The following is a 13237-nucleotide window of genomic DNA, read 5'->3' on the forward strand; positions in this document are numbered from 1 at the left end:
GATATTGTCCCTCCAAGACCAGGCACCTTTTTCCGCCAGCTCCCTGGAGAGGGAATGAAGCACCGAGAGCTTTGCCCCACACTCCTGAACATGACCGTGGCCCCAGGATGCCAGCTGGGCTCTGGTGAGCTCTGCTGGCCCTCGGCAAGAGGTAACATGGCAATGGTGATAGGAGCTGGCACAGTGGGATGACCTCCTCACCTCCTTGGCTCAAGCCCACACCCAAGTCCCGAGTCTGAAGACTCTGAGGAGAGGCCCCTCCAGAGCACACTGGCCACAAGACGGGGCAAGAGAGCTTCAGCTGCCCAGGCCTGTGGTGCCATTATCCTCGGCTGTCTCCGCTCCCCATAGCTGGGGGCCTCTGGTCTTCTCAGCTGTGTAGGAAAGAAGCTAAGGAGCCTTCTTTGTTCTGAGCGTCCAAAATGGAAGCGGATACCCAGGGGTACCAAGGGAAGAGCTTGTTCCCCAAACCCCACAGCTTGTCCACTGAGGCACCGTAGATGGCTTCCAGAGGTACATGAGGCCATGATGGCTTAACGGTTTTCAAATGTGGAGAGGTACAGTTTTCAAAGCTGTGTATCAATTTTGTATTCGTTATCTTTCCTAAATATTCCTTGCATGTATTCACAAATGGAATACAGTTTTGTAACCAAGTCATAAACAGAACCCCCGATACATTTGCCTGTCATGCCATGCGTGATTTTCTTTGTGCACCAGAGACAGGGTGCTCAGGACGCTTGGGCACCGCATGCCGCCTGGAAGTGCTGGCTGGCTCTGGACCATTGTTGGCCATGTCCCCATGACTGCAAATCTCCCTGCTCCCTGAGCCCAGCACGTGCTGCCTCCTGCCCCTGGGACACAGCGGGACTCACTCGGAAGCTACCTGCCCTCTGGTGCCCTGCCGAATGCCCTGCCTGGGAAGGCTCTCCGTTGCCCCTCTGTCCTGGTGCAGCTTTGCTATGCCACTGCCTCTTCCCTTTGAGGTCTTTGAGGGTGGAGATGCAGTATTATTCTGCTTTGCCTCCTATTTCCTCACATAGCTCTCGGCACGGGGCATAAGGAAGGGGGCGGGAAGGGGGCAGGAAGGGGTGGGAGGGGAGCAAAGAGAACCAGGAAGAAATGCCAGTCGGATGCATGTGTATTTTTTTAAATTTTTGTCCTGTGTAATTTTATTGCTCTCTTAAAGTATTAAGTATGTGACATTCTTGGAGAAGAATGGGCTTATTCACAACTTTTATTTTTATCACACAGCATACCGGAAACATAAGCAGTAACTTTGAAAATATGACCATAAATATTGGCGATCTCACTCTGCTAGATGAAGCAGGAAAGGGAAGCCTTAGGAATTTCAGTTCTTCGGGAATAGACAGAATAGACTATAACGCCTTCTTGGCTGAGGTAGGCTCCTGTGTTCATGCTTGATCTTTTGGGGAAAATAAGAGCATTGGATATGTGTGTGTCTCAGTTTTTATTTTTGCTTTTTAAAATTGAGATGGGGTTTACCTGACATAAAATTAACTATTTTAGAGTGAGCAGTTTACTAACATTCAGTATATTCACAGTGTTGCACAGCTACCCTCTCTATGTAGTTCCAAAACACAATTACTCCCAAAAAAGCCCCGTTTCCGTTCAGCAGTTGCTCCCAGTCCCCACACCCAGCCCCTGGCAACACTAATCTGTGCTCTGTTTCTACCTATTCTGGGTATGTCACATGAACAGAATCATAGAGTATGTGACCTTTCGTGTCTGATGGCCTTAGCTGGTCCCTTCCATGTAACCTAAAGTGTTTGAGATTCATCTACCTTCTAACATGTATCAGCACTTCTTGTCTTTTTGTGGTTGAATATAGTTGAATAAAAATGATACAATTTAATATGTATAAATAAGAATGCAGATGTTGTCCCCTACGTAGGAGTTTCCAGCCTTACTTGATGGCTAAGGACCCATGTTGCCAATTAGGTGTTATTAAGGTTTAAAAATCCCATATCCATAATGTCATTTTTTTTTTAACTCTTATAGACGGGCAAAACTCCCACCAAAGTGAATCTTTTATCATTTGCAGATGATCTAGAAGCAAAAGCCAACCATTTGGTGAGTTCAAACACCAAGTCTGATTAAATGCTGTAATTGGCATAGAGGTCAAAGGTCAATACTACTATTACGTAGCTATTGAAGAGGTTCCTTACACCACATGTAACCCCTTGTTTAAAACACCTCTCTTCTGCATGGTAAAAGTCCCCATCAGCAGCCATGCCATTGGACTTGAAAGTCTGAGCATGTGAATGGCTCCAGGGTGGCTCTGAGTGCATGCAGCTGCTCGGACCGCGCTCGTGGTGCACCCGGTCCGCCCTCACCCCTGTCAGCCCTCCACCCAGACACGCACCCTGCGTTCCCCTGCAGCCTAGGGAGTGGTGACTGAGGACGTGGGAGGCAACTCCATTTGCTGCTTTGCATCTCCGGTAACAAATGGATGCAGGAAGACAAAGACACTCCCCTTGGTTGGCGGGTGGTGACTGGACGGCTCTAAGTGGCCTCTTTCAAGAAGCAGCGGAGCCTGCGGATAAGGAACCTGAATTTAAATCCTGGCTTAAAGAAAGACCAGGTTCTAAATCCTGCCCCAGTCACTTCCTAACTGTGGGGCCTTGGGCAAAATATTTCACCCCCTGTGCCTTCATTTACTCATCTGTGACACTGTTTAGATGTGGGTTAATAAAAATTCCTCAGTTGAGCCTTGGTTTTTCTCATCTGTGAAACGGGGATATGGCTACTTAAAGTGGCTTTACCGTGGCTATATGAAGGTGAGGGGAGAGAGAAACCAGGCTCAGGTACTCAGGGAGGGCTAACGAGTGTGCGTGGCTGCTGAGGTCATGGTTCTATGCTCTGAGGTTGGGGTCATGGTGCTGCCTTTCCTGGCTGACCCCCATGCCCGCAGCTGCCTCGTACAAGGGGGGCTGTGTGCTTATGTCATGGGTGTCCTGTCTGGAGCTCCTGTGCTTAGACAGAGTGCTCCCCAGTCAGGAAAGAGGGTGTTCATCTTCGTTTATTGTATTCTCTTTGTAGCCCGCGGGAAATTTGCAAGAGTCCCTGAAAAGAAACGCACAAACTGTTCGAATGATTCACCATGGCCAAGTCATTCCTTTGGAACAATCAATGGTAAACGATCGTCAGCCTCCGGTGTTTCACTGTGACTGAGCAAAATCCAGTGCACCTAGTGGGCTTCCATCTTAACAAATGATACATTTGTGTCTCACTGCATCAAATCTCATTGGCCTCAGGCTAAGAAATTGAGCTATTTTTAAAATAAATGATAGTAACGGGCTTTAAAGAAGACAAATTTTCCATTTCACCCCCTTCTTTGCTGCTTATGGCCTGGCCTTCTTCCGTGTGAGTGTGAGCAGGTAGATTACACCCATGGTTGCCCACACCCTGCTCTAGTGTCCACACCTTTACCAGCCCCCCTAAACCATGCACTTAGCTGAAGGGCTGATGTTTGTGTTCTGAACTCACTCTTACTTATTCTCAAACTCTTTTTCTCCAAACCCTGCAAAGAAATACGTGCAAGCAAGGGTAAGTCCTTTTCTTTCTGCCTCCACTGAGCTCTGTTTACTGGCCTAATGGGTGCTGTCTCCTTTCTCCTCTCGTCCAGCCTGTTCCTGACCTTCCTTTCCTTTTCCTTCTCACCACCTCTCTTCTTTCCTTAATGCCAGAAAGACAGATTGTAGCCAAGAAAGACCATGGGCTCTGGGCTCGGGCAGAGGATATCGAATCCTGCTTCCCCCTCTCCAGAGTCTTGTAGCTTTCGGTTTCCTCATCTAAAAAGGGTGGGAACAGGTCCTGCCCCGCTGATTCTTGGAGATGAAGGATCTGATGCCGCAGAGGGACCTGTAAATAGGGGAATTATTAATATGCTCATGTAGGGTCATGATTACAGTTGTCAAGGGGAAGACTGTGTGGAAACCTGGTCACAGAGTGAGTTTGCTCAGGTTTAGAGAAGCATATTAGTCTACTTGACTCAACCTCAGAACCTTCCAGAACTACTTTTTACCATCTGTCTCTTTTTGGCCTCTTGACTTTCTAATTCATTAGCATATACCCAAAGTCCTCCTATTGAATTCTCTTAATTTGTGTGCATCACAGTTCTCTGCTATACTTGTTTATTCCCAGCACACAAATCTGCTAACATTTTAAGCTACTTTTGACACGTTCCTTAAAGGCTTTCCCTCAAGCAGACACAAGATTCCCTGGCCTTTTCAGAGCTGGGGCAAACAACCTGTCTACAAACAGGCAAGTTTTTCTGTATGTATGACCTGTAATCTAGACCAGGGGTTAGCAAACTACAGCTCTGAAAACTGCAGTCTGTGGGCTAAATCCAGCCTGCTGCCTGTTTTTATACAGGAAGTATTGCTGGAACACAGCCATGCCCACTTATTTACAAATGATCTGTGGCTGCTTTTGGCTACAAAGTCAGGGTTGAGTGATTTAGACAAAGTATGGCCCACAAAGCCTGAAATATTGACTATCTTACCTTAACTAGTCAAGTTTGCCAATCCCTAATCCAAATCACACAGATTAAACCACTCTTGTTGGTCAGGTTTTATTTTAAATACACTGGCTTTGAGCAAACCTTATTCGAAGGGGCTTCTCGGATACCTTGCTTGCGGTGCAGCTGCCCTGCAGAGCTCTAAAATACGTATCCTGATTTTCTTCTGGCTTTTCTCACACCAGAGATATGGGAGGTACACATTGTTACTTGTGTCTGTTGTTTTTTCTAGAATGAAACCATTACAGAGTAAAGGACTTGATGGCTGAGTGCAGGGAGGGAGGGGGACAAAAGGCATGTGACCTTGTCTGCTTCGTGCAGTTAACTGGAAAACGGTATCTTTGTTCACCAGAGAACTGTACACCAGAGCATCAAGGAACTTCAAAGCAAAAGCAGTGGATTAGGGGTAAGGATTTACTTTCTTTTTCTCTCATGGGGTCTTGTCACAAAAGTACATGCAGACTTTCATAGCTGTTGGGCTTTACAGGTATGTCAAGTAAAAAAAAAAGTCTGTTATTCTATTTTATATGTTAAACTGGGTTTTTCTACCATTTCCTTTCTGCAAGTACTTCTTTCAGTGTAGACCTCATCTTGGCTTGTGGTTAGGTGCTCCGAGGGAAGCTGTGTTTCTATGGTAGGATGCAAGCAGGGAAGGTACGAGTCACTTTTACTGAGATAACACTGCCTGACATGCAGCCTCCCAATCTCAGCGCCTTCCAGCCACAGACTTTCCTTCTCACTGCTGGGCCCACTACTGGCCTCCCCACCCGTCTTCCCACCTGGAGACCCAGCCTGAAGGAGCAGCTCCTGCCTGGGCCACCTCATGCCCTCACAGTGGGGGAAGTCAGAGGCTGAATGGAGACTCAGGTGGCCCTTTAAGTCACCGCTTAGAAGTGGCTCACTGCCAAGCCGCTCATCATGGGATGGGAAAGTCTTCCCCACCCTTGGGAAGGTATTAATTAATAATCGTGAGCAGCTAATATGGTCACCCGCAGGGGCTCCCTTGGGCCACAGATATTCCCACAACAGAAACTGAGCTCCAGGGCTATGATGTGTTCATCCTGTACCCACAGTGCCAGCAGGCAGCTCAGAAAATACTTCCCTGGTCAGTGGAATAGGCTGCCCAGGAGAGATTTCAGGTGTCAGCCCTGCAACAGAAAATGACGAGTTCCTCCCTGTGCTTTTCTCAGAGCCCCTTTGCTTGCCTTTGTCCCAGGCATTCTTCCCACACGGACCAAGAGCTCCTTAAGTTGTAGTCAGTACACTCCCTGGGCAGCGCTGAGCCTGCGGCTTGGTTGGTGCACCAAGGTGCCAGCTCATTCCCTCTGAAGACTGTTGTTGCATGAGGTTCACTCTGCTCTGAGATCTTCCCTGTGCCAACAATCACGTTGCCATTTTCCAAGTGTGTGTCCCATACCGAGGGAGCCTGGAGATGGGCTGGTGATTGCTCACAGGTCCTCTGCTACCCTCTGCCCTTGACATTCAGGGCAAAGGCGTGCAGCTACATGTTGCCCTTCATGAGGGGCCAGCCACGGGGGCAAGTGGGGGGTGGAAAGCAGCCCATGACCCACTGGCCAGGCTGTGTGCCCTGAGGTGGCTGGGCAGAAAGGCACCTTTTCTAATTTGCACCAGGCTGCTGTGTGGGTCAGCAGGTGCCATGTCCTTATCTGTGTGACAGTGCAGAGTGTGGACTTTAGCATGAAGAAAACTAGGTGCACATCCCAGGTCTTGTGCTTCCCAGCTTTGTGACCTTGAGCAGGGTCAGCTGCCTCCTCGGTGAAGGGGGTCTAACAATGCCTTCCTCTGGGCCTTGTGAGTATTCAGTCAGGTGATTCAGATAGGGGACCAAGCCCAGTGTCTGCCACAGAGTAAGGGCTCGGCAGGCTCTCTCCTGCAGCCCCCAGCCTCAGAGGGCTTGGCTGTTCTGACCTCTTCCTAACTAGCTGGTTGTGGTGGTGCGGGGCTGAGGTAATGGGCCTCATGAGATCCACATCAGACTGTCTCGTTAAGTCCTTCTGCCACTTTTGTCACATGGATTGTCGCTGTTTTTTCCAGGTGAGAGTGGCCAATATCCTTTCATCCCTGGATTCTGCTCAGGACTTCCTCACAAACCATATTTCCTCTGTTATTGTTGAAGTAAGTTTTCTTTTTTAAAAAAAGTAAGCCAGTAAATGGGTGTGGGACCGTAAAGACATGACTGCATAGAGTATGGTATAGTTATTTTAATGGTTTCACTCTGCTCTGATGTCTTTCCAGGAAAGTAAGAAGTATGGGAAAACAATAATAGGATACTTTGAACATTATCTGCAGTGGGTCAAGATCTCTGTAAGTAGTTTATCTTTTATGAACATAGGGGGCCAAGTGTTAGGATAGTCATTTTCCAGGATAAAGTCGGGAGGAAACAAGATTAAATTCCTGGTAATTTGGCAGGAGATAAGTAAAAGGACTTTGCGTGTGGGACCATGAGTGGTGGTGCCATGAGACGTGGCACGGGTGGTGTCTGTGCTGCCCGGCTCCTCAGGCCTCCTGCAGGGTTGGAGAACGTGCCCCCTCTTTGCTCAGTGCTAATACTTCCCATGCTTGGCTGTTCCCCTGGTGACCTACCTGCAAGTACCTGAAGTTAGCGCCCGTTTGCAGCCATGGTTTGTACCGGCCACGGGCAGCCCTCAGCCTGCTCTGTCGTTTGAAGATTTACGAGCAAGGAGGGGCTTAAAGAACAGAAATCTATTTTCTCACAGTTCTGGAGGCTGGAAGGCCAAGACCAAGATGTTTTCAGAAGGGTTGGTATCTTCTGAGGCCCCTTTTTGAAAAAAACCACCAGTGAAAAAGCCTATGAAGAGAACATATAGGGTTTTTGAGCTTGGGAAAATGTAACGTTGATGAAGAGAACATACAGGGTTTTTGAGTTTGGGAAAATGTAACGTTAAATGTAAAATGTAATGTAATGTTAGATGTAACATAGGTTGCCTTGCAAGGCATAGGTGGAAGAAAAGGGAAGGAAAGCCGGCCATTAAAGGAAAAAGAATAAGAGACATCCCACCCGAAGGAGCAAGCACCTAGCTTATTATACGTACTCAGAAGATTTTCTGAATGAATGTAGTTTTCTTGTTGGTGGGATTGGAGCATGCATTAAACTTGTTTATTCTCACCTCATTAATGAGTACATAGTTTTCTGTCTCCTAAAACGGGGTCCGCAAGTACAGCCGTTTTTGTGAATGACATTGTATCGGCACACAGCCGCACCCGTTTGTCTGTATATCATCTATGGCTGCTTTCACCGTACCAGGGCAGAGGCAGATGGTCGCCCCAGGTACATCTCAGTCTGCCCTTCAAAGTCTAAAATATTTACTCACTGTCCCCTTATAGGAAAAGTGTGCCAACCCCTGTTCTAAAAATATAGAATTATTAATCAGCTAACTTTTCACTGTTTTCCACATTCTTCGCCATAAAATGGCTAGGTAAGAAATTGAGACTGGGACACTGTGATGGACACATGTACTGTTCGATTCTCTCAGGAGCGCAGCAGGACGGGTCTTATTCTTCCAAATAAGAGATGTGGACACTGGAAACTGAGGTTCAGGGAGACTCAGGGTCCCTTTCAAGAGCATACTTTCACACATCACAGGACTCACCCACAGCAATCAGCTATCGGCTCCATAGCTTTGAGGGCACGGAGGTCCTTTTAGTGAAAACACACCAAAGGTAAATGGCATGTCTAACTTTTGTGCATTTCTGTGGGTGTGGCTCAAAGTCGGCCTGTGTTTCTTACCCCTGTAGATCACCGAGCACATTGCCGCCTGCAAACCCGTGGCCACCGCTTTAGATTCCGCTGTTGACGTCTTTCTGTGTCGCTACATTATCGACCCTACGGTAAGAATTTAACCTTTCAAAATAAGGAGACACAATAAACTCATCATCTTTGATTTTTTTTTTTCCAGATGGCAGTATACACTATGTGTAATATGAAATTGTTTTCTGCTTGGGTCTGTTACAGTTGTAGAACACAAGACCTAAAATCTAAAATGTAGGTGAATATGTTAAGGTACCTAATAGACTAGAAGCATCAAAGACCTGGCTGTATATCCTCGGTCCTTACTAGAAGTACACTGACCGAAGTCAGGAGACTCTCACAGAGAAAACTCCTATTTGTCTAGAATAATTGGAAAGGAAAGGTCCTTGGTGTGCACACTACTAATATTCAAAAGGATTCTTAGTGCAACTATATGTATTGCCAGATCATAAATATTATATTAATAAAATATGTAACCCTAAAGAGACAGCAAACTTAATTTTTTATTTAAAAATCCCTTTGAGATGTTACCATTAGGATGGTAAATTCCAACTAATCAGGTCATTCCTCAGCTCTGTTCACTCCTTGATACACACTGTTGTTTTGAGCCAATCCTCTTACTTCCTCTGCTCAGAGCACCTCAGTGGCCTCCTGTCGCTCTCACAGTAAAGATCAGGATGCTTCATTAAATATATTGAGCCCTGCACAATTGGGCCACATTTTGCACTATTTGATCGCCTTTCTTGCTGTATTCCAGACGCACTTTTCTTTCACTTCTTTAAGTACATCTCAATGTCCCCACCCTCAGGGCCTTTGCACATGCCATTTCCTCTGTCTGGTTGGGGAATGGACACATGCTCTTTCTCTTTCTTTTCATTTTTCCTCTCCGTACCCACACCCGACCTGGCTAACTCCTCTAGGTCTTGCAGTGTAACAGTTGAAAACACAGATTGCATTCAAATTCCACTTCTACATTCTCTGAACTCTGCAGCTTTGAAAAATTATTGAACCTTTCCAGCCTTCATCACTGAAGAGTTGTTATGATGGTTCAACGAGAAATTACACCTAAAGCCCTTAACACCATTCCTGGTACATTAACACACTCAGTAAATGTTTGCTCTTGTCATTCGGTTTTCAGGTGTTAGTTCAAACATGCCTCTTTTTTCCCAGGAAGGCTTGTCTATTTTCCCAGCTAGACTGGGCTCTCTTTTCTACACTCTCATAGAGCTCTGTACATTTCCTTTGGAGATATGATTGCTGTTTGAATTGCACATTTGTGTGGTTCTTTAAGATTTGGCCCCTTCAGCACACACTAGGCTCTGAACTCAAGGAGCACAGGGCTGTGCATTCACTGGCCCGTCCCATCATCTGGCCTGCTACCTGGCGAGGCAATTGAATGAAGGCTGGTCAGATAAGCATCTGTCACAGTGCATCTGTGTTGCTCCATCCATCCATCTCCCTGTCCCACCACCACTGGATGGACTCATACCTGAATGGAGATGATCCTGCCACTTTCCCAGCCAGGCAGACCCCAAGCCTTGGCTTCCTGGCTGCATCCCTCCTTCTCCAGCTTCTTCCCCTGTTTGTCCTGCTGCTTGGAGCCCCTATGGATGTTTTTGGTGGGAACTCGCATTAGGGGAATCCTCCATTAGCTTGGTTGGTTCTGAATTCATCTCTGTGCATCCTGTCTTCACCAGCTGCCCCCAGCCAGTCAGATTACCCACCTACCGGATGTCTGTCCACAAATAATCAGAGACCAATGGACAGGAGGCCTGCAGGCTGCTCAGGAAGATTATAGGCTGGAGTGTTATAGTGGGTCGTGTGAACAGTAAGGAAGAGCTCTGGGCACAGACTTGACCTGGAAGATAGACTCCAGGCTGACTACCATGTTTCTTTGATACCTTGATTGTTCACAGAAGGATTGAGGCAGATTGCAGTAAAGGATATGGTTTTACAGCTGTAAAGTCTCACAAAGCAAGGCTGAGCAAAAGAATGTGCAGGGAAAGGAGAATAAATTTGCTGGAAGTTCTGAGCCAATAGGTAACACTGTTCAACACTGCCTGGGGTGGGGAGCAAGCAGAAACGCAGTGGCTTTGCTGTGAGGGTCTGGGCAGTGGTTGTTACACCCAAGCTGCCGTGTGCCTCCCAGTGGGCTGGTGGGAGCTGCTCCAGTGTTACTAACAGCATCGGTCCTAAGGCAGGGGCTACAGGCTTGAACCTCTCAAGGGACGTAGCAGGTTGTAGATTTACAAAGCAGGCCAAGCATAAGAGAACAGCTCGTGTATGGCACCCACAGGGCCATGCTGATTGTGCGCATGGGTATGATGGTTGGTGGGCATGATTGAGTAGTGTGGGACCTCACCTCTGCAAGTTAGTGGTGTGGCAGGGGCACACCAAGGACAGATGCTCCTCTTGAGGAAGGACCCAGCACTCAGCGGCAGCTGAGGTTGCCTTGTGGAAATGAGGGCTCAGTGTTATGAACTGCAACTTCAAACTTTTCAAGAAAAGACCTGAGTCCAGCTTTCTAGAAGGAATATTATTTATAAATGTTGGCAACTATTTGTTGCCAACTACTACTTTAGTTTTGTTGCCAAAACTACTTTAACATTGCTTTCTAGACAAAACAGGGTGGAATTCAGCCTATGGCCTACCTTAAAGATTGATTAGATTAATATGGAGTGTTTGCTGAAAGCCTGTGGTGCCCTAGGATTATTTCTGTGTTCTTCACACAACAGTGTTATGGGATGAGAATGTCCTACTGTTCAGATACAGAAAAAAAAAAACAAAAAACAGAAATGTGAATTGTCATGCTGACATCAAACAACTCATAAGAAGAATTTGAGCTTAGGCCTACTGGCCATCTATGCTTTTACTGAGGGCAGCAAAGGGCAGCCTTCTAGCAGGGTGGTTAGCAGTTGTTCCGGAATGTTCTAGATGCAAACCCTTGCTTCACTGCTTGCTGCTTCTATTCCTCATTTGTTAAATAAAAATAGGATCTGTTTAAGGTTTTTAGACTAATCTAATGAATTATAGTAATATGTAGCATTTCACACAGGAGCTGATTCAAATTAAGTCCACAAGTGATTTCAGTGAAGAAAACTAGAACTCAATGAAAAAATTGCAAAAAGTAATGATTTTCCCCAAGCAGCTGTTGCTTCCCATTTCCCATCTTCCAGCATTTAATCCTCCTGATTTTCTTTTTTTCCCTAGAATTTGTTTTGGTTTGGCATAGGAAAAGCTACCATATTTTTACTTCCAGCTATAATCTTTGCTGTAAAGCTGGCCAAGTATTATCGTCGGATGGATTCAGAGGATGTGTATGATGAGTAAGTGGGCAAGTTTCCACAGAGGTGGTGGGTGGGTGGGTGGGGGTCATTTTCTTATGTGATGGTGTCTGCGAGAGCTTGGTAAAGAGCTCTGATAAGATTACACTTTATTATTATTATTTTCTAAGTAGAAGGTCAAGTGTTTTCTCTGTGCTGATTTTCTTCTGCTTGTTCTCTGGCTTCATCTTTTCTGCCTCCCTGACCAGCCTTCTTGCTTCCCCTTTGCAGTTCCTCTGTCTCGGGGACTTGGCACTTCACTCTGTAGCTGTTTCCCCAGCGTCCAGTTCGGCTTCCCTGGTCGGCCCCTCACTCTGTATCTGGTGAACTTGTGTGCTTTGTTTTTACTTCTCTCATCTCCTTCTCAACATGGGTTTCTCCTGAATTTGCTCTGTCAGCATCCACAGTAGAGTAAAAATGAGGGGGTACAGCTGTTAAACTGTCATAGTAATTAAAAAAAATAACTGTATCTCCCTTTCTTGTATTTTATAGTGGTGAACCTGTGCCCGTGAAAAAGTAAGTCTTTTCTTTTGGATGAGATTGTGGGATCTTTATTATTATACTGTAGACTTTTTAAACCAAATTAGTAATACCTTAAAGTTACATAACAAGAACAGATAGGCCCAGATATAAACAAATGCTGATGTCTCTTAAGATAGAGGGTGCTGAAAGAAATACTTGGTGCATTGATGAAAATTTTATTTGCTAAATTTATTAATATATGAAATGGTTGTTTTGAAATTTAGTTTGTAAGGAGAACAAAATGTAAATACACCTTTTTACCTTCTTCGTAGATTGAACAAATTGCCAAATACTTGTCATGGCCATTACGTTGTCTTTGTAGTCCATGATGTAAATACCTTAGAGCTAACGTGTTTCTGGTGTACTTACTTTTGTTACAGTCTGGAAAATGGTTATATCGGGTTGCATAGACATCGTCCCACTCACATTGTATGAGCAAAGTTTTTAAACAGACCCAACTACACAAGTTCTTGATCTGCAGCGTCTCCAACTGTTGGAAAAGAAACCTTCCCTTCAGGAGTTTGCAGAGTTCAGTGATGTCATGTGAAATGTATACTTCGGAGCCCAACAGTGAAAAGCCTGCATACCTTTTTTAATCTTTCGAAGTTTTGCTTTAATCGTCTGAGCCTTCTATGAAAGGTTAAATATGCAACACATTCATTAATTTCCAGCTTAGCTTTCGGAGCAAGACAGGAATTTTGTCACATTTCATTGCTTGAGGACTTAGGCTTGTAGTTAGAGAAAGTCCAGTAGATAACAGATGTGTGTGTGTGAATAATAAAGGAATTATTTCAGAAATATGACTAATCTTTCTTTAAAACTGTACCCATACTATAGAGAACAATTGAGTTGCCATATTATTTTCTTAGGGCTGCTGAGACAAATTACATAAACCAGGGGCCTTAAACAACAGGAATGTATTCTCTCTTAGTTCTGGAGGCTGGAAAGCTGAAGCCCACATGTCAGCAGAGTTGGAGCGTCAGCTCCTTGCGTCTCTCGGAGGCTCTGCTGGTTACGGCAATCTGTGGCATTCACTGGCTCGGAGACACATCACTCCAATCT

At 45.7% G+C, this 13237-nt stretch overlaps 1 protein-coding gene across 7 annotated transcripts in view; it reads left to right on the forward strand.

Annotated features, from left to right (window-relative positions):
- PROM1 (prominin 1) overlaps positions 1 to 12973 on the forward strand; it is a 115544-nt gene extending 102571 nt beyond the window's left edge. For 6 of the 7 annotated variants that reach the window (XM_073237813.1, XM_073237807.1, XM_073237810.1 and 3 more), the window contains exons 16-25: positions 1252 to 1398; positions 2020 to 2091; positions 3061 to 3153; positions 4893 to 4946; positions 6596 to 6676; positions 6797 to 6865; positions 8318 to 8410; positions 11541 to 11656; positions 12146 to 12169; positions 12556 to 12973. In XM_073237813.1, coding sequence (XP_073093914.1) covers positions 1252 to 1398; positions 2020 to 2091; positions 3061 to 3153; positions 4893 to 4946; positions 6596 to 6676; positions 6797 to 6865; positions 8318 to 8410; positions 11541 to 11656; positions 12146 to 12169; positions 12556 to 12610 — 804 coding nt within the window. In that variant the 3' untranslated portion in view covers positions 12611 to 12973. The remainder of the gene's footprint in view (positions 1 to 1251; positions 1399 to 2019; positions 2092 to 3060; positions 3154 to 4892; positions 4947 to 6595; positions 6677 to 6796; positions 6866 to 8317; positions 8411 to 11540; positions 11657 to 12145; positions 12170 to 12555) is intronic. The other variant, XM_073237814.1, reaches the window with a different exon arrangement.
- Positions 12974 to 13237: the final 264 nt, after the last annotated feature.

This window comes from Manis javanica, chromosome 5 (assembly GCF_040802235.1).
Source record: "Manis javanica isolate MJ-LG chromosome 5, MJ_LKY, whole genome shotgun sequence".
In the NCBI taxonomy this organism is placed as follows: Eukaryota; Metazoa; Chordata; class Mammalia; order Pholidota; family Manidae; genus Manis; species Manis javanica.